The 23,916-nt window shown below is 43.9% G+C and overlaps 1 protein-coding gene across 1 annotated transcript in view; it reads left to right on the forward strand.

Moving 5' to 3' along the window:
* Window positions 1-237: 237 nt before the first annotated feature.
* The window catches only part of LIN7B (lin-7 homolog B, crumbs cell polarity complex component), a gene marked incomplete at its 5' end in the record, with an annotated part of 183,421 nt that continues 159,742 nt past the window's right edge, over window positions 238-23,916 (forward strand). The window contains one exon of the mRNA XM_082274250.1: window positions 238-274. Coding sequence (XP_082130376.1) covers window positions 238-274 — 37 coding nt within the window. The remainder of the gene's footprint in view (window positions 275-23,916) is intronic.

Here is a 23,916-nt window from a genome sequence, read left to right on the forward strand (position 1 = left end):
ACAAATCACACGCTACTGCATTCTAGGTGATGCACTGCATACATCAGGTTGCATTGTTTCGCAGCAAAGCTTGGGACTCTCATTGTTCTGATACAGGCTGCCAGTGTGTAGAGGAGGATAATACAAGAGCTGTCTCCATGCATGCAGCATCCTCAAGGCTTGTGGGCTGAGCAGCCCGATCCGCCTCCTCCTCCTTTACAGTAGGGAACTCTTGGGCATGTGACTGCTTGAGTTAAGATGGCAGCTCTGTCTGAACCCTTAGGTCTGGAGAGAGGTAGGAAATATGATGCATGTTCCATTGCAGGGGCTGGGATGTTTGGCTGTAGCCAGAGGGAGGAGGGAACAGATGAATGACTTGGTTGTTCCCTCATCTTATTTTTTTCCCCTTTTTTTTATTTTCACTGGTCTCAACATAATAAGGGAAGTGAGAGTGATTTGCAATATAACCTTGCACTTGCATCTCCTGTATTCTGCTGTTCTGCAAAACACTGCAGATAACAGCTTTCCAATTCTGTTTAATAGCTTCAGTAAACATTATATTACTCACTCCTGTGTTTTCACCTTACCCCATCTTCAGAGCTGCAATTCATTATCATTTACACTTGTTAGAGTTCTATTAGGACAGCTACTGCTATTTTCTAAGTACACTGATTGAGAAGGGCACCTATAGGTAGATGCAGATTGGGACAATGCTGCCTAAAACAGATTTAAAAATCCACTTGCCCTTGCTTGAAACATGCATTAAGAGGACCCACCTTAATCTAATAATCACTATTAAAAAGATTAGAAATTGCAAACTGACCAACCAGATCTCTAACCACAAGCATCGCTGTAAAGCACTGTAGTCCGAACTGGAAATTTGCCTCTGCTGATGATAAAGTTCTGACAGGTGTCTATAACCTTTAGGTGTACAGTGGAGGGCTAGTCACTGTCTCACATGAAAAAGTGCTTTCCAGTTTCTAAGTGGGAATTATGTAATAAAGGTTTTTTTTTCTACTGGTTGCTTTGCCACATTAAAGCTGTATTAAACCCAAAAGCTAAAATGAATTATTCATTATTATACAGGATTTATATAGTCTAGCAAGGTGTAATCAATAATCCAAAATTGGAAACAATCAATCACACTAACAGCGCTAACGAATGGATTTGTACTAGGTATAATCATGGAATGATAACAGGCAAATAATAACGTTTTTTAAAATTAGCCAGTATTCATGGAAACGGTCCAAATATCAAGGGAAGGGTGTGAAGAAAGTCTGATACACCAAATCCAACCAATCACCGGTGCTCCCCCCTCTCCTCTGGAACTCACCAGATCAATATTCCAAAATGGCTTCCTTAAAAAGAGATGAAAACACCATTTGGACGTCTCCAACCTCCGAATCCTCAGATTTCCTTATACACCTTATATACCTTCATATGTCACTCCATTCATGATGACATGCAAATGAAAAGCAGGCGGCATATAGTGTAATTCCGCAAATGTATTTGTTAAAAAATATACACATGTATGACCCCACTCCCCTCAAGGTATCTACTCACAAGTAGGACAATGAATGAAGGCATTCAAAAATTATACATGAACGCTTGATGTCCACCATTCGATCCGTGTAGTATAAAGACCGTAGTGTGGTCAGGCGTCAGTCTAGATCAAAGGCGACCGTGCACACACGCCCTGACGTTTCGTCACTTAGACTTCTTCCGAGAGCCTAAGTGACGAAACGTCAGGGCGTGTGCGCGCGGTCGCCTTTGATCTAGACTGACGCCTGACCACACTACGGTCTTTATACTACACGGATCGAATGGTGGACATCAAGCGTTCATGTATAATTTTTGAATGCCTTCATTCATTGTCCTACTTGTGAGTAGATACCTTGAGGGGAGTGGGGTCATACATGTGTATATTTTTTAACAAATACATTTGCGGAATTACACTATATGCCCCCTGCTTTTCATTTGCATGTCATCATTAATGGAGTGACATATGAAGGTATATAAGGTGTATAAGGAAATCTGAGGATTCAGAGGTTGGAGACGTCCAAATGGTGTTTTCATCTCTTTTTAAGGAAGCCATTTTGGAATATTGATCTGGTGAGTTCCAGAGGAGAGGGGGGAGCACCGGTGATTGGTTGGATTTGGTGTATCAGACTTTCTTCACACCCTTCCCTTGATATTTGGACTGTTTCCATGAATACTGGCTAATTTTTAAAAACTTTATTATTTGCCTGTTATCATTCCATGATTATACCTAGTACAAATCCATTCGTTAGCGCTGTTAGTGTGATTGATTGTTTCCAGTTTTGGATTATTGATTACACCTTGCTAGATTTTAACATTTTTATAACAGCTGCTGTGACCCTTTTGAGGTCTCTTCTGTACATTTTATCTCCGTATTTATCTCTGTTGTAAGCCGAGCGCAGGGTGAGTGTTTTTCTTTGCAATTGAGGTGACAGTGCAAGTTCTTCACTCCTTTATCATTATTAGGATTTATATAGTGCCAACAGTTTGCACAGCTCTTTACAACATGGGGGCGGACAGTCCAGGTACAATCCATTTTAATACAGGAGGAATCCGAGGGCTCTGCTCATTAGAGCTTACAATCTAGGAGGGAGGGTCAAGTAATACAAAAGGTATAAACTGTGGGGGATGATCTGATGAAGAAAATAAAAGTACAGTTTTTAGGTAGGGGCAGAATAGGCTTCGCTGAACAGGAGAATTTTTAGGGATTAGTAGGAGATAGTCAGACAGATTGGGGTAGGGAGTTCCATAGGATAGGAGAGGCTCGGGAAAAGTCCTGGAGGCGAGCATGGGAGGAGGTGACAAGGGAGCTTAGAGAGCAGGAGGTCTTGAGAGGAATGAAGAGAACGAGTAAGTTGGTATTTGGCACTAGATTAGTAATGTAGCTGGGGGCTGGGTTATTGATGGTTTTGTAAGTATTATTTGAGTGAGTGAAAGCCAGTAGAGGGATTGACAGAGAGGAGTAGCAGACACTGCTATATGGTTGGTAAGGTGGATGAGCCTGGTAGCAGCATTCATGATGGACTAAAGGGGAATAGCCTATGTAAATGTAATTCCATGAGGAGGGAGTTGATGTAGTTGAGGCAGGAGATAACCAGGGAGTGAAATAGGAACTTTGTGCTGTCATTGGTTAGGAAGGGGCGTATTTTGTAGATGTTGTGGAGGTTGAGACAGTAAGATTTGGACAGTAATTGGACATGGGGCCGAAAGGATAGTTCAGACTCCAGGATTACACCTAGAACCTTGACATGTGGCGATGGGCTGATAGTAGTGCTATCGATCTTGACAGAGAAATCAGGGGAAGAAGCACGAGTGGGATGAAATATGATGATCTTGATTTTGGATAAATTGAGTTTGACAATTCAGACTATGTCTGTTAGTAAATTACTGATCCATGAGGAGACTGAAGGAGTAAGCTGAGGAGTAAAGAGATAGATTTGGATGTCGTCAGTGTAGAGATGGTATTTAAAGCCACGGGAGGGTATTTCCTGACCCAGGGAGGAGGGGTAGATGAAGAATGAGAGAAGTCCAAGAACAGAACCTTGGGGGATCCCAACAGAGAAAGGGAGAGGAGGAAGTAGAATTGTGAGTAATGCTAGAGGTGCGGTTTGATAAGTAGGGTGAGGGCCAGCGAAGGCTACAGTCACGGAGACCAAAGGCATGGAGTTTATTGAGGACGAGGGGGTGGCCCACTGTGTCAAAGGTAGCAGAGAGGTCCAGGAGTAGGAGTACAGAATAGTGTCCATTTAATTTAACTGTTAGCAGATCCTTTGTGAGTTTTAGGAGAGTAGTTTACATGGAGTGTTGAGGGTGGAATCCAGACTGAAGGGGATCAAGAACTTTTTCTCAGTGAGGTGGTCATTCAGTTGGTTGTAGACCAGATGTTCAAGGAGTTTGGATAAAAAGGGGAGCAAGGAGATGGGGTGTGTAGGTTGTTAAGATTGGTGGGGTCTATTGAGGGCTTTTTAAGTATGGGATGACTAGTGCATGTTTTAAAGAGTTGAGGAAGGTGCCAGATGAGAGGGAGAGATTAAATATGTGAGTTAGAGAGTGTAGGATAAAGCCAGAGGTTGACCATAGCATTTGCAAGGGAACAGGGGGAGGGTGGTGGGTGTTAGACAAAAGTTTAGCAACCTTGTCTATAGTGGTGGGGTTGAATTAAAGAAGTAATGATTGTTCCTGTCGACATAGAGTGTTAAGTGGAGATGGTATCTGTACAGTGGAGATCTCCTCACAAATTGTATCCATCTTATGTTTGAAGTGATTGGTGATCTCCTGGGCAGTGAGTGAGTTAGTGGGTTGAGGCAGTGGAGGTCAAAGATGAGAGTTAAAGGTCGAGAAGAGTTTACCGGGATGGGATTAAATGTTGTTAATGAGATATAAAATAGGTCTGCTTGGCAGTGAGCAGGCAGGAACTGTATTTTTGGAGGGCAGATTTTTATTGGTTGAAATCTTTTTGAGACTGAGTCTTATGCCACAGGCACTCAAGAGCGTGGCTGTGTTTTTTCAGACTTCTGGTATCATCTGTTTGCCAAGGATGTAGGGGGCCCGATTGCGTGTAGTGAGGGGGGCCAGTATGGGCAGGAATGGTGGCAGTGAAGTGTTGTAGACAGAAGTTGCTAGGTTGGGGCAGGACAGGAATGAGATTTTGTCATAGAGGTGGTTAGCAGCAGAGTAGAGAAGGGAAGGGTTGAGGTGGCAAAGGTTTCTATGGGTAATTGTTAGGCAGTTGGAAGGAGAGGAGTTGGAAGAGAGGGAAGGAGTGAAACTAATAAGGTAGTGGTCAGAAGAGAGGGAAAAAATAAAACAAGATCAAGGGTATTACTGTCAGAGTGAGCAGAAGCATATACAGTAAACCCTCCATCGCGGGGGTTACGTTCCAGACCCACCCGCGATAAGTGAAAATCCGCGAAATAGAAATACCCTATTTAAATACACCCTAGGCGTGTTTTTATAACTTTTACGGTACGTTTAAAAGCATTTTAAGGTCTTTAAACACACTTTTAAAACAATAGAAACACATTTAAACACATAAAAGATATTGAGAGAGAGAGCAAGAGCAATGGCAAACACAAAAACTTTTAATAATAAGGAATTAATTAATATAATAATATTAATAGGTCTTACAGAAAAAAAAACACAAAATAACAGGGGTTTACTGTATATTCATTGCTTCAGGTGAAAGGAGGAGGTTAGACTGAGGGAGTGTTCGTATTAACAGGGATGCTGAAGTCACCTAGACGGATTGTGGGAATTTCAGAAAAGAGTAAGTAGGGTAGCCAAGCAGAAAAGTCAACAAGAAAGGATGATACTGGCCCAGAGGGCCGGTAGATCACATCTATCCTTAGAGAAACCGGAGAGAAAAGATGAATGCAATGTGCCTCAAATAAGGAGAGTGACAGAGTGGGAGGTGGGTGAAGTACCTGAAAGGTGCTATGTGGGGATAGAAGGATTCCTACTCCCCCTCCCTTCAGTCCACTGGGTCTGAGGTTGTGAGTCCAAGAGGGCCACCATGGGAAAAGGGCAGCAGGAGAAGCAGTGTCGGATTCATGAAGCCAGGGTTCAGTAATGGCAAATAGATTAAATGAGTTGGCGATAAAGAGGTCATGGAGAGAAGTGAGTTTGTTAGAGACAGAGCAGGATTTCCAAAGGAGACAAGTGAAGGGGAGTCCAGTCTTGGAAAGAAGAGGAATGGAAACTAAATTGTGTGGATTGCAGTTGCTACCAGAGGGTGCAGGGGGATGGGGGGTGTTGGATACAGTCAAGTGATGGAGGCCCAGGGTTTGGGGATATATCACCAGAAGTTAAGAGAAGAAGGGTGTGGGAGTGGTATTTATATGAAGAGACATGCTCTATTGTTTTTTTTTTAGCATGTGGCTTTAGAATTAGCAGGAGTTGGTGAGTGCAGTAATAGGGAGAGGACAGAAGTGAGGGAGTTATATAGAGTATAAGCTGTGGGGTAGAGTAGAAGGGTGAAGGAAAGAGAGTTTAGGAAGAGAGGACACAACTGTCAGGAGTGGCAAAGAGCGCATGTTGAGTGGAAGGAGAGCTGGAGGGGTAAACAAGGTCATCTGCGTTCTGTGTGGTGTTGTTCAAAGTATTTACCTGTGTATTTTCACTTCATTCAATTGCTGAAGTGCATAGTTGGAAGTGCTCCCACTTAAAAATCTTCTAGAAAGAACCACAGCAGCAAATGTGCCTCCCCCATAAAGGTAGTTTGGTTTTATATTGTTAGGGATGGGGGTGGTGCTTGACAAAGGATTAAGGCGTTAATTAAGGATGGCTGCCTAGCAGGACAAAGTTTCCACTTCAGAATCAGACTTGCAAGCAAGCCAACCCCCCCGGATCATTACTGACAGGACTGACACTGCAAAAAAGTGCCCAAAATAGCCATGTTCAGTGCTAAATAGTGCAACTATGAATATTTAAATGGCAAACTTGTAGCTGGTGCTAATAGCAATGTGTTTAAGTTAAACAAAAGTCAAAAAAACATATTTCTCCATTTACTAGAAGGTCAGGTTAATTCACCCCATCCAGCAAAGAGTTCTCATATTCATCAGAGTCTGCAAGATTCCCCCTTACAGTGCAAGGGAACTCTGATGCAGGGGGGGGGGGGGGCTCTGGTGAGCAGAGACCACCTTACATAGTTAGTCAGGTTGCAAAAAGACACAAGTCCATCTGGCTCAACCAATGAGAAAAAAAAAAAACAGTAAAAAAAATCCAACCATACAATCGCGTATACACAATCCTATACCCACAGTTGATCCAGAGGAAGGCGAAAAAAACCCAGCAATGCATGATCCAATTTGCTACAGCATGGGAAGAAAAAATTCCTTCCTGATCCCTCAAGAGGCAATCGGATATTCCCTGGATCAACTTTACCTATAAATATTGGTGTACCCATTTATATTATGTACACCCAGGAAAGAATCCAGGCCTTTTTTAAAGCAATCTAGTGAGCTAGCCAGAACCACCTCTGGAGGGAGTCTATTCCACATTTTCACAGCTCTTAAGGTGAAGAAACCTTTCCGTATTCTGAGACAAAATCTGTTTTCCTCTAGATATAAAGAGTGCCTCCTTGTGCTCTATGTTGACCTTAAAGTGAATAACTCAACACCAAGTTCACTATATGGACCCCTTATGTATTTATACATGTTGATCATATCCCCCCTTACTCTCCTCTTCTCAAGAGAGAATAAATTCAGTTCCTCTAATCTTTTCTCATAGCTGAGCTCTATCCACTATGGATTCCCCCAGTTCTACACCCCCTAGTATGTATGCTACATGCATATTCTTAGCCCCCAAGTGCATAACTTTACATTTATCAACATTAAACCTCATTTGCCACATAGTTGCCCAATGAAACAGTGCATTGAGGTCAGCTTAACCGCTTGCCGCCCGCCCACCATCATATTACGGCGGAGCGGTGCGACCATTGTTCTGGGCCGCCCTCACTTTCAGCAGGGCAGGTGCGCGATCGTGTACCCTGCACTGCCGGTGTCGGCATGTCCCCGGGACACCCCCCGTCACCGGCAGGGGGGAAACAGCCAATGGGCATGGCTGTTTCCCACGTGATCGGCTGTGTTCCAATGACACAGCCGATCACAATAGAGGAGCCCAGAAGATGACCGCGCATGCGCGATCGGGAGCGCGCAGCGCGGTCATGTCGGTGGCGCTGTGTTCCCTAGGAACACAGCTGTCACCGGCGGTAGTAAACAGTCACTGACGGTGACTGTTTACTATGTGATCGGCTGTGAATCCATTCACAGCCGATCACAAAATGTAAACACAGAGCAGTAACTCACAGATACTAGCTCTTCTCCCCTCACACAGTTTCCAGTGTGAGGAGAGCAGAGCTAGAAACAGTGAGTTACTGCTCTGTACACCTGTCACTGTAAAATCACAAAAATAAATGTCCCCACACAGTCCTTAGCCCCCCCCCCCAATTGCACCTGTCACCCAACAGTCACCTCATCAGTGCCCAGAAATTGACACCCATAAGGCTACGTTCACATGTGAGCGTAGCGATCGCGGGCAGAATCACTGCGATTCTGCCCGCGATCCAGAAACCATTGCAAATCACGGGGCGCTTGTGCGTTGCCCGTGATTTGCAATAGCACCCCAAACGCTGTGCGATGTTGCCGTGATTTCCGCCTGCTGAATCGCAGTAACATTGCGCAAACAATGCATGCCGCCCAAAAAAAGGTACAAGAGTTTCTTTGGGGCGTCATGCGTTGTTTGCGTCATGTTACCGCGATTCAGCAGGCGGAAATCGCGGCTACATCGCACAGCGTTTGGGGTGCTATTGCAAATCACGGGCAACGCACAGGCGCCCCGCGATTTGCAATGATTTCCGGATCGCGGGCAGAGGATTCTGCCCGCAATCGCTACGCTCACATGTGAACGTAGCCGAAAGTTCAACGGTCACCAGAGACTGCCATCAGTACCGCCGTGCACCATCGCCCGTCACCTGTCACCCCATCAGTCATCGTCACCTGTTACCCCATCAGTGATCATCACTTGTCACCCCATCAGTCATCGTCACCTGTCACCCCATCAATCATCGCCACTTGTCACCCCATCAATCATCGCCACTTGTCACCCCATCAATCATCGTCACTTGTCACCCCATCAGTGATCGTCACCTGTCAACCCATCAATCATCGTCACCTGTCACCCTATCAGTCATCGTCACCTGTCACCCTATCAGTCATCGTCACCTGTCACCCTATCAGTCATCGTCACCTGTCAACCCATCAGTCATCGTCATCTGTCAACCCGTCAGTCATGACCACCTATCAGTCACCTGCCACCCATCCGTGATCATCCGCAGTCACCCGTCGCACAGCCCATCACAGACAGCATGTCAAAAAGGATGTACAGCAACGAGGAGGCCCTTCAGGTCCTCTCCATGACTGATGAGAGCACCGGGGAGCTCTCATCAGTATCCGAATCCAATTCGGAATTTGAAATGGCTAATAGTAGCGGATCGGAGATGGACTCGGACTATTCCTGTACACTTTCCTTTATACAATGTATTTTGGGGTGCAATTTTTGCTATATACATGCAACCACTTACCGACCGCCTAACGACTATATACGTTGGCCATTAAAAGCTAAATACTGGGGTTATGGCAGCAGATAGCTGCCATAACCCCGTTTTTTTTTTTAAACGGCGGGCAGTTGGCTTTCAGATAAGGGTGGTCCCAGTGGCGGATTCGCTGCGGAATTACCCTTACGGTGCAGGGAAAGAGGTGCCCCCCCTCCCGCCGCGTCCCAGACGTTTTCCCAGCTTACCGGACCCGCCGGCAGCGGGGAAAACTATCCGGTCCCGGATCCTCAGAGACAGGAAGTCGAGTGAGGGCAAGATGGCCCTCAAAAGTCGTTGCCTAGCAACCGGTTTTAAGGGCCGTTTTGTTGAAAAAAAAAAAAAAAAATTTTCTTTTTTTCTTTTTTAGTGTAGTTGTGAGGTGTGAGGTCTTTTTGACCCCAGATCTCACAATAAAGAGGACCTGTCATGCCTATTTCTATTACAAGGGATGTTTACATTCCTTGTAATAGGAATAAAAATGATCAAACCATTTTTTTTTTAAAACTGTGTAAAATAAAAAAATAATAAATAAAATAAATAGGAAAAAAAAAATGAAAGCGCCCTGTCCCTGTTAGCTCGCGCGCAGAAGCGAATGCATACGCAAGTCCCGCCCACATATGTAAACGGTGTTCAAACCACACATGTGAGGTATCGCCGCGATACTTAGAGCGAGAGCAATAATTTGAGCCCTAGACCTCCTCTGTAACTCTAAGCTAGTAACCTGTAGAAATTTTTAAAATGTTGCCTATGGGGATTTTTAAGTACCAATGTTTGGCGCCATTCCGTGAGCGTGCGCAATTTTGAAGCATGACATGTTGGGTATCTAATTACTCGGCGTAACATTATCTTTCACATTATGGAAAAAAATTGGGCTAAATCTACTGTTTTCTTATATTTTAATTTAAAAAAGTGAATATTTTTTTAAAAAATTGCATTTGGAAGACTGCTGCGCAAATATGGTGTGATAACAAATATTACAACAATCTCCATTTTATTCTCTAGGGTCTCTGCTAAAAAAAAAAAGATATAATGTTTGGGGGTTCTAAGTAGTTTTCTAGCAAAAAAAATGATTTTAGCTTGTAAACACCAAGTGTCAAAAATAGGCCCAGTCTTAAAGTGGATAAATGGACAACTTTGTGAAAAGTGCTACTTGGATGTTAGGATGTATGTGGCTAGGCTGTGTAAAAGTGTTACACATGTGGTATCGCCATACTCAGGAGGAATAGAAGAATGTATTTTGGGGTGCAATTTTTGCTATGTACATGCTATGTGTTGGAAATATTTCATAAATGGACAACTTTGTGTAAAAAAAATGCATTTTCATTTTCTTTCCACATTTTCCAAAAACTTGTGGAAAAAAATCACACGTTCAAAAGACTCATTATGCCTCAAAAATTATACGTTGGGGTGTTTGCTTTCCAAAATGAGGTCATTTTATGGGGGTTTCCCTTGTCCTGGTGCTCCAGGGCCTTCAAAAGTGCGATAGGTTGTAAGGAAATTATATGTGTAATTTGTGCTCCTAGAATGCCGGACGGTGCTACTTGGATGTTAGGCCTCTGTATGTGGCCAGGCTGTGAAAAAGTCTTACACATGTGGTATCGCCATACTCAGGAGGAGTAGTAGAATGTGTTTTGGGGTGTAGTTCCAAGTATACATATGCTGTGTGAGAGAAATAACCTGTTAATACGTCAATTTGTAAAAAAAAAAAAAAAAAATCTTCAGTTTGCAAAGAATTGTGGGAAAAAATTACAACTTCAAAAAACTCACCATGCCCCTTATTAAATACCTTGGAATGTCTACTTTCCAAAAAGGGGTCATTTGGGGGGTATTTGTACTTTCCTGACCTTTTAGTGTCTCAAGAAATGAGATAGGCCTTCAGTACATCATGTGTGATCAAGTGTGATCAATTTTCAATGAATAGGACCATAGCTTGTGGACTCTATAGCTTTCACAAAGACCAAATAATATACACTTATTTGGGATATTTTTACCAAAGATAAGTAGCAGTATAAATTTTGGCCAAAATTTGTGAAGAAAAATTACTAATTTGCAAAATTTTATGACAGAAACAAAGAAAAATGCGTTTTTTCACAATATTTTCAGTCTTTTTTTATTTATAGCACAAAAAATAAAAAACCCAGTAGTGATTAAATACCATCAAAAGAAAGCTCTATTTGTGTGAAGAAAAGGACACACATTTTTTATGGGTACAGTGTTGCATGCCTGAGTAATTGTCATTCAAAGTGTGAGAGTGCTGAAAGCTGAAAATCGGTCTGGGCAGGAAGGGGGTGAAAGTGCACTGTAGGCAAGTGGTTAAAGGGTAAGGGATAGGGGATGAACAAAGTGGTGGAGCCACAAGCTGCATTGAGGTCAGCTTGTAAGTTGGAGACATCCTGTAAGGAAGTTATTCCACTGCACCGTAAGGCCCTTTGTTCCCGATTAAATAGGGCAATGTCGTCTGGTGTTTTATTTAACCACTTGCCGACTGCCTAACGCCGATCTACGTCGGCAGTCAGCCCCTCACAGGCAAAGTGACGTAGGGCTACGTCACTAGCTTGTGAGGGTCTAGGGAGCGAGCGCGCGCCCCCGGAGGCACGCTCCCGCGTGGTCACGGACCCCCCCCGCGCGTGTGACCGGCGGACCCGATGTCCGCCGGTCACTCGGCGATCGGCGGGGGAGAGGGAGAATGTCAGGCAGCTTGTGTAAACAAGCTGCCTGTCATTCTCCTTGCTATTAGGATACTGATCACTCGGATCTAGTATGTAGATCCGTTGATCAGTGTCCATACAGCTCAAGCCCCAGCCAATCACAGTAGAAAGCACGCCCCTAGGGATACACACAGCCCCTCCCTCCCAAATAAAGTTAACCCCTTCACTACCAGTGTATTTTTACAGTAACAGTGCATATATATAGCACTGATTACTGTAGAAATGTCACTGGTAACCCCAAAAGTGTCAAAAATGTCAGTCAAGGGTCCGATCTGTCCGCCCCAATGTCGCAGTACCGCAAAAAAAAAATCGCAGATCGCCGCCATTACACGTTAAAAAAAAAACAAAAATGACAGAAATCTTTCCCTTTGTTAGTAAACGCGATAACTTTTGCGCAAACCAATCAAAATACGCTTTTTGCGATTTTTTTTTACCAAACATAGGTAGCATAAAACAAATTGGCCGAAAAAGTAAAAAAATTTTGATTTTTACATTTTTTTTTTGGGGAATTTCATATAAAAAAATGTGAAAAATATTGCTATTTTTGCAAAATTGACGCTCTTTTTTTGTTTATAGCGCGTGATCAAAAAATCGCACAGGTGATCAAATACCACCAAAAGAAAGCTCTGTTTGTGGGAAAAAAAGGACGCCAAATTCGTTTAGGTACAGCGTCGCACGACCGCGCAATTGTCCGTTAAAGTCACGCAGTGCCGAATCGCAAAATACCCCCTGGTCGGAATGGGGGTAAAATCTTACGGGGCTTAAGTGGTTAATACCTCATCCATTATAATTGAATACTTGTTTAATATTTTCATTATTTTGGTTCCCAATTCTGTCCATGATGGGAACCATGCCCATTCCATGCCCCCTTTGTTAAAGAGTTCTCTCCTATTTACATGTTTAAGGGGATATTTTGGATGTTTACTTGCTTGTAATACATGATGAGGACCTCCTCTCCCAATTATCTCCATAACTGGAATCAGAGAGGTGAGTGTCCTTGGTGAGTGTCTTTGCGACTGGTGAGTGTCTTTGCGACTGGTGAGTGTCTTTGCGACTGGTGAGTGTCCTTGGTGAGTGTCTTGCGACTGGTGAGTGTCTTTGCGACTGGTGAGTGTCTTTGCGACTGGTGATTCTTTGCGACTGGTGATTCTTTGCGACTGGTGATTCTTTGCGACTGGTGAGTGTCCTTGCGACTGGTGAGTATCTGTGTCTGTGAGTGTGGTGCGACTGACCGGGCGGTGTGTCTGTGAGGGTTGTGCGACTGTGAGTGTGGTGCGACTGACTGGGCGGTGCGACTGAGAGTGTTGTGCGACTGACCAGGCTGTGCGATTGTGAGTGTGGTGCGACTGGCAGTGTTGTGAGACTGACCGGGCTGTGAGATTGTGAGTGTTGTGCAACTGAGTGTCAAGTGAGGGTAGCGGAGTACCAGAGGGTGAGAAAGCAGAGTTAGGAAGCCAGGAAATAGCCACATAGGATAGACTTAAATCACTGAATCCCCATTAGATTAGATAGTAGGTACAATGCCCGGCGGGTGTGGAGATGCGACTCGGTGTACATCTTGTAATATGTATGCGTTCCTCAGACATGTGATCGAGGGCGAATACATATGCGCAAAATGTAAGCACGTTGCTTCCCTGGAAGCTCAGGTCCTGAATCTAGGGAAGCAGCTGGCAACACTGAGACGAATGTCCATACCGGAGGAGAGCCAGGATCGTACCAGTCAGGTGCAGACAGGGGTCTGCACAGAGGTGGGCGGAGTATCGGAGGTGCAGGCATCAGAGCAGTTTAGAGGGGTGACAGTTAGGAGGGGTAGAAGGGAACAAGGCAAGGAGGCTGATCCTGGGCTGGAGCACCCCAATAGATACGCCCCGTTGTGTGATGTTGGGGAAACCAGTCAGGGACCAGCATTGCTGGAGCAGAGCGACGCCCCTAGCTGCCAGGGGAAGAACTCCTCCAGTGAGGCCGGGAGAAAGGGAAAGGAAAGACAGGTGCTGGTGGTAGGGGACTCAATTATTAGAAGGACAGATAGTGTAATCTGTGACAAAGACTGTGTGTGCCGAACAGTCTGTTGTTTGCCGGGCGCTCGGGTTCGGCACATCGCGGATCGGGTGGACAGATTATTGGGTGGGGCTGGGGAAGACCCAGCTGTCATGGTACACGTGGGTACCAATGACATAGGCAGAGGAAGATGGAGAGTCCTAAACGATTTCAGGGACTTAGGCGCTAAGTTGAGGAGAAGGACCTCCAAGGTAGTATTTTCCGAAATACTACCTGTTCCTCGAGCCACACCAGAGAGGCAGCGGGAGATTAGGGAAGTTAACGAGTGGCTGAGGAGCTGGTGTAGTAAGGAGGGTTTCGGGTTCCTGGAGAACTGGGCCGACTTCTCAGTCGGTCACCGGCTCTTTGGTAGGGACGGATTGCACCTAAATGGGGTGGGTGCAGCCGTACTGGGTGAGAGGATGGCCACAAAGTTAGAGGGGCTTTTAAACTAGGGAATGGGGGGGAGGGTACAGATGTAGAATTAGCCAGTGGAAAGCAAGTTTCAGAGGGCAGAATTGAGGGCGATAGCAGTAGGGTGCTCGGAGCTCCTATACCCAGGGTGGGTATGGGGCAAAATCAAGAGAGCAGCCTAAAAACATCAAACGAGGATATATGTAACCGATCAAAATTAAGAGGTTTGTATACCAATGCCAGAAGCCTGGCCAACAAGATGGGAGAGCTGGAGCTGCTGATGTTTGAGGAGGACTTAGATTTTGTGGGGATATCAGAGACTTGGTTTGACAGCTCTCATGATTGGATGGCGACCATTCAGGGGGAATTCCCTTTATCGCAGAGATAGAGAGGGTAAAAAAGGGGGAGGGGTATGTCTGTATATTAAAAACAGTATACAGGTAAATATGAGGGATGATATTAATAATGGAGCTATGGATGAGGCAGAATCCCTATGGGTAGAACTTCAAAGGGAAGGCACGGTGGGGAAGGTAATATTGGGCGTATGCTATAGGCCCCCCAACCTAAGGGAGGAGGGGGAGGCGGACCTCATTTTACAGATAGGATTGGCAGCAAGGATGGGAAATGTCATTATAATGGGGGACTTTAATTATCCAGATATAGACTGGGCAGAAGGAACAGCACACTCAGCCAAGGCTAGGCAGTTCCTAAATGTTTTGCAAGACAGTTTCATGGGTCAGATGGTGAATGCACCAACGAGGAAAAATGCGGTACTTGACCTACTGATTACCAACAATACAGACCTGCTCACGGATATAGAAATACGGGACAACTTGGGAAACAGTGACCATAGGTCAATAAGTTTCAGTATTAATTACAGTTATAGGAAGCAGAGGGTAATATAAGGACACTGAATTTCAAAAGAGCCAATTTCCCAAAACTGCGCTCGCTGCTAGAAAATATCAATTGGGATAGAACCCTGGGAACAAAGAACACGGAGGAAAAATGGGAGTGCTTCAAGAGCATACTTAACAAGGGGATTGACCAGTGCATTCCAAAGGGAAATAAATTTAAAAGAGCAAAACTAAACCCTGGGTGGCTAAACTCCAACATAAAAATGGTAAAAGGTGCAAGTGATGTTGGGACCGGCGCTACCACATAAATATTGTGTTTGTGCAATTGCATACACTGTGTAATTCATATAAACATATAAAGGTGCATATAGTGCTTAAACCAAAGTGCTGCGTGCTGTAAACCTTTTATATATTCGCATGGGCTGTGCTCAGTGTACCATATAAACACATGTATACATATAAAGTGCTGAGTGCTATTGATAACCACGTGTGTGATTGCTAAACAAAGTTTGGCGCCAGTGGGTGTACCACAAATTGCACCGTTGCTTACCGCACTCTTAGGATGGTGGCTCAGCACTCCCTGGTCACGCACTCTTAGGATGGTGGCTCAGCACTCCCTGGTCACGCACTCTTAGGATGGTGGCTCAGCACTCCCTGGTCACTAGAACAGAAAACAAGCCTCCATTGCGTAGTATATCCTTGTTAGGGTAAAACAACGTAGCATCCACTCACATTTAGGGAGTTCACTATCAGCTTGAGGTGTTCGCCGGGTCGCTTCCGCGTTCCACCAGCTCAAACCACCGTTCCCGGAAGTGACGTACTGACGTACGCAAACCACGCCCTACGCGTTTCGTCATACGACGTCATCTGGAGCGCTCCAGATGACGTCGTATGACGAAACGCGTAGGGCGTGGTTTGCGTACGTCAGTACGTCACTTCCGGGAACGGTGGTTTGAGCTGGTGGAACGCGGAAGCGACCCGGCGAACACCTCAAGCTGATAGTGAACTCCCTAAATGTGAGTGGATGCTACGTTGTTTTACCCTAACAAGGATATACTACGCAATGGAGGCTTGTTTTCTGTTCTAGTGACCAGGGAGTGCTGAGCCACCATCCTAAGAGTGCGTGACCAGGGAGTGCTGAGCCACCATCCTAAGAGTGCGTGACCAGGGAGTGCTGAGCCACCATCCTAAGAGTGCGGTAAGCAACGGTGCAATTTGTGGTACACCCACTGGCGCCAAACTTTGTTTAGCAATCACACACGTGGTTATCAATAGCACTCAGCACTTTATATGTATACATGTGTTTATATGGTACACTGAGCACAGCCCATGCGAATATATAAAAGGTTTACAGCACGCAGCACTTTGGTTTAAGCACTATATGCACCTTTATATGTTTATATGAATTACACAGTGTATGCAATTGCACAAACACAATATTTATGTGGTAGCGCCGGTCCCAACATCACTTGCACCTTTTACCATTTTACTACCTCAGTGGTAGGTTGGGGGCAGCTTACACCACCATTTTTTAGTCCAAAAAGTACTGAAAACTCCATAGCGCTGGTATTTAAACCCTTTTCCAACATAAAAATGTATATTAGTGCTAAAGAAAAGGCCTTCAAAAAATACAAGACCGAGGGGTCATTGGCAGCATTTAAGCATTACAAAGAGTGTAATAAGAAATGTAAAGACGAAATCAAGGCGGCTAAAATAGAACACGAGAGACATATAGCGGAAGAGAGTAAAAAGAACCCCAAGAAGTTCTTTAAGTATATAAACAGTAAGAAAGCGAGGCCAGAACACATTGGCCCCATAAAAGATGACAAAGGAAATATGGCCACTGAGGACAGAGAAAAGGCGGAAGTGTTAAATCATTTCTTCTCTTCAGTCTTCACAAAAGAATCGGAGGGCTACACGAACCTAGCTTGTAAGGCCGGACTAAATAATACATCTCAGGAAATGCCACCATGGCTAACAGAAGATAGACTTAGAACTAAACTAGAGAAACTTAACATAAATAAATCACCGGGACCGGATGGCTTGCACCCGAGGGTTCTTAAAGAGCTCAGCCAGGTGATTGCCAGACCATTATTCTTGATCTTTAAGGATAGTTTACAGACGGGTATGGTGCCAGCTGATTGGAAAAAAGCCACCGTGGTACCAATATTTAAAAAGGGGCCGAGGTGTATCCCGGGGAACTATAGGCCGGTCAGCCTAACATCTGTAGTCTGCAAGATTTTGGAGGGGATGTTAAGGGACCACATACAAGACTTTAGTAATGAAAACTGTATTATTAGTAGCAATCAGCATGGATTTATGAAAAATCGTTCTTGCCAAACCAATCTATTAACCTTCTACGATGAAGTGAGCTGCCACCTAGATAAAGGTAAGCCTGTGGATGTGGTGTATCTGGACTTTGCAAAGGCCTTTGACACCGTTCCCCACAAACGCTTACTGTACAAACTAATGAAGGTAGGTATGGACCATAAGGTGAGTACCTGGATAGAGAACTGGCTCCAGGGGAGAGTCCAGAGGGTGGTGATTAATGGAGAGTACTCGGATTGGGCGGGTGTGGAAAGTGGGGTCCCCCAGGGTTCTGTCCTGGGACCAATCCTGTTTAATTTGTTCATAAATGATCTAGAGGAGGGGATATCTAGTACAATCTCAGTATTTGCAGATGATACTAAACTAAGCATGCCAATATCTTCTATGCAGGATGTGGAAACCTTACAAGCGGACCTGAACAAAATAACGGGGTGGGCAACTACATGGCAGATGAGGTTTAATGTTGAAAATTGTAAAGTAATGCACTTGGGTGCCAGAAACCAGAAAGCAAGCTACTCACTAGGGGGGGAGCCTCTGGGTGAGTCTAGGATGGAAAAAGACTTGGGGGTACAGGTAGACAACAGGCTTGGCAGTGGCATGCAATGCCAAGCCGCTGCAAGTAAAGCCAACAGAATACTGGGATGTATAAAAAAGGGGATTCACTCCAGAAATAAAGAGATTATTCTCCCACTCTACAAGACTCTGGTCCGGCCACATCTGGAGTATGCTGTCCAGTTCTGGGCACCGGTCCTCAGGAAGGATGTGCTGGAACTGGAAAGAGTCCAGAGAAGGGCAACAAAAATAATTAGGGGAATAGAGGACATCAGCTATGAGGAAAGACTACAAGCACTGAACTTATTCTCTCTGGAGAAGAGACGACTGAGGGGGGATATGATATCAATGTTCAAATACTGTACTGGCGACCCTAGCATAAGGAACAAACTATTCAGAGAAAGGGAATACAATAAGACACGTGGCCATTCACTAAAACTAGAGGAAAGGCGGTTTAACCTTAAAATGCGTAAGGGGTTCTTCACTGTAAGAGCAGTAAGGATGTGGAATTCTCTTCCACAAGCAGTCGTATCAGCAGGGAGCATTGATAGTTTCAAAAAACTGTTAGATGGGCACCTTAGAGACCACAACATACAGGGGTATACAATGTACGGTTAAAAGTTAACACACACACACACATTATAGGTTGAACTGGATGGACTGGTGTCTTTTTTCAACCTCACTATGTAACTATGTAACTATGTAACTAATGTGAAAGGGCGCAAGCCCAGCACCTTTTTTACTTGGTCAGAATGACTAGATAAATTAAGTATTTACAAAACTTTACCAGTTGAATTATGTAGTGGGTGTGTTTCGTTTATTATGGACCAAATTGTGGCCTTTTTTTCTCATTAATACTTCTGTTCAGTTTCAAAGAAAGATTTAAATACAAACCCGGCACCTTATCTAATAACAGCTAAAAGGTGTATACCTCCTACTATTTAACCAACATTAATAATTAAAGTGATTGTAAAGTGTTGTTTTTTTTTTCCCTATAAAAATAACAAACATGTTATACTTAACTGCTCTGTTACAGTGGATTTGCACATTTCCTCTTCTCGGGTCCCTCTTCTGTGATTCTGGCACCTCCTTCCTGTTCAGTGCACCCACAGCAAGCCGCTTGCTATGGGGGCACCTGAGCCAAGTCACAGCTCCCTGTGTAAGATCTGTATTTGGGAACATACTGATTCTTGCATTCTAGACAAAATAGATAATTTATATATAAGATGAAAAATAAAGTATCTTTGCCCATCAGAGATAGTTATGTTCAAATCGCTTTCTCATGCAGTAATATAGGATGGAATATGAAATTGCGGAGGTGTTATCAATTCTGCATATGCCCTAGAAAGGCCTCGACTATTGGTTTGGCCTGACGCTCACAATTGCTTAAAAGCAGTAGGCCCAAACGTTATCGTTGGATCAAATGGTAAAGATGTTGGATAGTGTCATAGTTGGGTTGCCTGCCATATCGGAAGAGATGGTGATAGCATTGACTGAATATCAGCTATAGACTTCCATCTTCCCGAGTCCCTAAAATATTGCATTCTGATTTTATTCATTTCTATAAATTGATGGAATGTAGGATCAATTAGTCCTGGTACAAAATCTGGGTTTCCAAACACTAGTGTCATAGCTGATATCACTTAAGGTTTTATCAACCCAAATTGTGGCATTTTAATCTTTGTTAGAAATGTTAAACATAGAAGATAGGTCCAGGATTAAAGATATGTTGAACTGTGATTTCTGACACATTTCCTCTCTCCTATCTGACTATTTTCCTAGTCTAAAACACCAGCCTGTTGGGTAAATATGAGTGATTATAGGAAAGAAATTTGATTAATTTCCCTGGACTCCTGATATTGTATACTTACTGCAGGGGGGCCATTCTAAAAAGAAGTGATGTTCACGGTGCAGCAAGTAAATGAATCCTCTCTTGCTGGTCAATAGTGAGTCCCGTTGTGTTGCACATTACCTGAACAGAAAGGTAAGTAACAAGTACTAATCACCCATACCAGCAAGCAAACTGTCAATATCAATAGGAAGAACCTCCAAGATGTCTGGGGACTGAGAATTGACATCTTGCCCTGTGTCTTCTGATTTGTCTGCTTCAGAGACTTGTGCACCTTCTTCACTCTCTTGTTCGTCTACTTCAGGAATTTCTACACCTACTTCACCTCTTTGTTTGTCTACTTAAGGAATTTCAACACCTACTTCACCCTCTTTGTCTGTGTCTTGTATCCTAGGATCCTCTGGGACTTTCTTTAACCTTAAAGCATTGATCCAGGCTTGAGAATCGGCCGTTAGGATTGCGGTTCTTCTTACAGCAGTCACCACAGTTGGCTCCCCATACAGTAACTTTGAGCTTGTGGAGTACTTTAACCACTACACGGTCTCCTGGTTTAAACGGATGTGTCGGTTCCAGTAAAGGAATAGGAAAAGAAAGAGACACATCACCGTAGATGGCATTTAAAAGCCGCATAAGATTCACAACATATTCTTCCTGAATCAGCTCATAGCCTGGCATTAATACCATTGGAACTCTTGTCCAATGTGTGGAAAAGGGTCTGCCCATTAAAATTTCAAAAGGAGACATTTTAGTAGTTTTGTTAGGAGTCATCCTTATTTCTTGTATGGAAAGGGATGTGAGGTAGGCGCTCCTCTAAATACATGTAAATAATAAATCAAGTGCTAAAGCAAAATATGATGCAATAAACAATATGAATAATCATACAGTGATGAGAAAGTGCTCTTGTGTTTAAAGAGGTTGTAAACCTCAGAATAAAAAAAAAAAAAAAAAAGACAAACCCATAATGAGCTAGCATGCATCGCATACTAGCTCATTATGAAATACTTACCTTAGAACGAAGCCCCGAAGTGCCCACTGCTCACCTCTCTCATGGGTGACATGTTCTGTCGCCCTTCTTCCGGGTCTGCGGCATCCAGCCATCTGATTGGCTGGAGCCGCGATGACGTCACTCCCGCGCATGTGCGCGGGAGCTGACGGTCACGGCACGGGGCTCTGAAGGAACGGCATGAGCGGCCGTTCCTTCAGAGCGCATGCGCCAGTGATGTCACTGGCTGCATGTAAAGTAAATATCTCCTAAACAGTACATGATTGGGAGATATTTACAGTACCTATAGGTAAGTCTTATCATAGGCTTACCTATAGGCACAAGTTGCAGAGGAGGGTTTACTTCCTCTTTAATATAATTGCAACCAAGTGCTTGGAATTGTGATGCCCTTTCCAGCCATTAAAGGGAGTGGCGTGCACAAAAGTAAATATATATGATACAAAAATAGTGATAAGTTAATAGGTGATCATATAAAGTGCCAATGTGTATTGATATAAATTCGAAATGCTCTTTATCCAATTATCCAACAGACATATCACAAAGTGCCCTAAAATAAATGAATAAATATAACAATATATTGAAAACACTTATAGTGACAATGATCAAATAAATAGTGCTAGTTCAGAATACGTGATAGTGCTTTAACAGTCCACAGTCCATGAATACAGTGCTAATTCTGTATGGATTGTAGCTACTTCCAAATAGCTAAAAAGTGCCTGTGCTTCTTTTATCCTTAGATACATGTTTAAACCAATGGGGAGCCTTCCCCCGTGATCTTATGCTGTGAAGTATATCCAAAACTGAAAGTGACAGTGCTTCCTTCTTCCTTAGTGCATCAAGGCTCGTTCAGGTGCTATTCCCCTTATGGTTATGCACTCACCACAGATCCTTACCCCTGCAGGGGTATGTAGCCTTAGTTGCAGTAAGGATGTATCTCTGGACTTCCCAGCTCTCCTACTGGCTTCCTATGGTACCATCGCTCACATATGGAGAAAGTATAGCAATACCCCCATAGTGTAGTATGTTAAAGTATTTATTAATTCAAAAGAAATATCCACTCACAGTTTGGCAGTAAAGATGCGGTGAACAGCAGACATCCGGGTCCGTGCAATCCACGGCCCTCAACACCCACTAGCGGAAGTGACTCAACGACGCTGGAGATCCCGCCCTATGTACGTCAGAACGACGTCATCAGGAGCGGCTACACCTCTTGTTACTAGGCAACCCCTCCCCGTAATGCGATGTTGGAGACTAATTGCCATATCATTGTGTATGTCTGGAAGTGTCCAATTATTTGCTGCCGGTATTTGTTTTTTCACCGTATGGAGACTCACACCATTGTTGCTACCATTGTTGCAGCATATCATACGATCAACGCCGAATTATGTATCAATTTGCTCCGTTATTATTGTTTCAAATTGCTTGTTGTTTAATTCTTTTGATATGTAAATGGAATATTGTTATAGGGTTGCCTATTATACTTAGGTGTGAATACCATAAAAATTCCTTTTTTTATCAGCCCCCCTGCCCCAAAACACCCACCCCCCCATGTTGAGGGCATGTGGCCTGGTATAGTTTAGAAGGGGGGGGGGCGCTCGCTCATATCCCACCCCCCTTCTTTCCTGACATGCCAGGCTGCTTGGATAAGGGTCTGGTATGGTTTTTAGAGGAAACCCCATGCCATTTTTTTTTTTTAGTTTTGGCGTAGGGTTCCACTTAAAATCCATACCAGACCTGAAGGGCCCAGTATGGACTGGGGAGGAACCCTACGCTTTTTTTTTTTTTTTTTTTTAACATTCGTCTATTGCTGAGCAATTTTCGGCATTCTTTTCTTTACATTAATCTGTCAGTGGGGAATCCCGCTGACACATGATGACTCATGGTTGTTAAGGATGCAGGCGGCTGGCTTCTCGGTCCGCTGCTTAGCAAACAGCTATTACCTTACACAGAATTAGAAATGGTTGATTGTTTTTTGACCAATGCGAATTCTAATCTTTCTAAAAAACTGGAATTCGTTAGAAAACAAATAAACAAAACGACTTAACAGATTTCGAATAAATTCATTACTATTTCATTCAGAGTTTCGGCTACATCCGAATCTCCGAATAACCAAAAATGTGGCCGAATTTACATTTGGACCGAAACAAATTGCACATGTCTAATGTCTACTCTTGGAGTAGTATCCTCATGAATAACCTGTACAGTCATGTTCTTCTGATCTTCTTCACCTTAACACCTAGCATTCCATTAAGAATGGCTATGGGGCCTGAAGTTGGGGAAGCATATTTAATATATTTAAAATAGTTACTGGTCAGAGTCAAAATAACATAATCAGATGCTTGTTGGGCTGTCATGTTGAGTAGTCACATTTCTTAGTGGCGTCAGCCATTTTGAAGGTGCTCCAGCATGCTGGACAATGTCCCGATGATCTGGTCCCTTTGGGTCTATTGTGGATCGATATGCTTTTTATTCTAGCGAAACCGGAGAGAAAAGACGAATGCAGTGTGCCTCAAATGAGGAGAGTGACAGAGAGTGAGGTGGGTGAAGTACCTGAAAGGTGCTATGTGGGGCTAAAAGGATCCCAACACCCCCTCCCTTGCATCCACTGGGTCTGTGAGTGAATCCATAGAAGACCACCTTTGGATAAGGCACCAGAAGACACAGTGCGGATTCATGAAGCAAGGTTTCGGTAATGGCGAGTAGATTAAACAAGTTAGCAATAAAAACGTCATGGGAGAGGTGAGTTTATTACAAACAGAGCGGGGATTCCAAAGGGCGCAAGAGAAAGGGAGTCTCGTCTTGGGAAGAAGAGAGATGGGAACTAAATTGTGCTGATTGCGGCTGCAGCCAGAGGGTGCAGGTTAATGGATTTGTTGAGTACAGGTAAATGATGGAGGCCCAGGGTTTGGGGAAATATCTCCAGAGGTTAGGAGCAGCAGAAAGGTGAGGGAGGTAATGTGTGAGTGTGATTTATATTAGGGGACATGACCCAGTGTCCTTGAGATTTTGTGTGTGTTTGGATGTAGAAATAGCAGGAGATGGTGAGTGCAGTAATAAGGAGA

Source organism: Pelophylax lessonae (genome assembly GCF_965119305.1).
Source record: "Pelophylax lessonae genome assembly, chromosome: 12".
Classification (NCBI taxonomy): domain Eukaryota; kingdom Metazoa; phylum Chordata; class Amphibia; order Anura; family Ranidae; genus Pelophylax; species Pelophylax lessonae.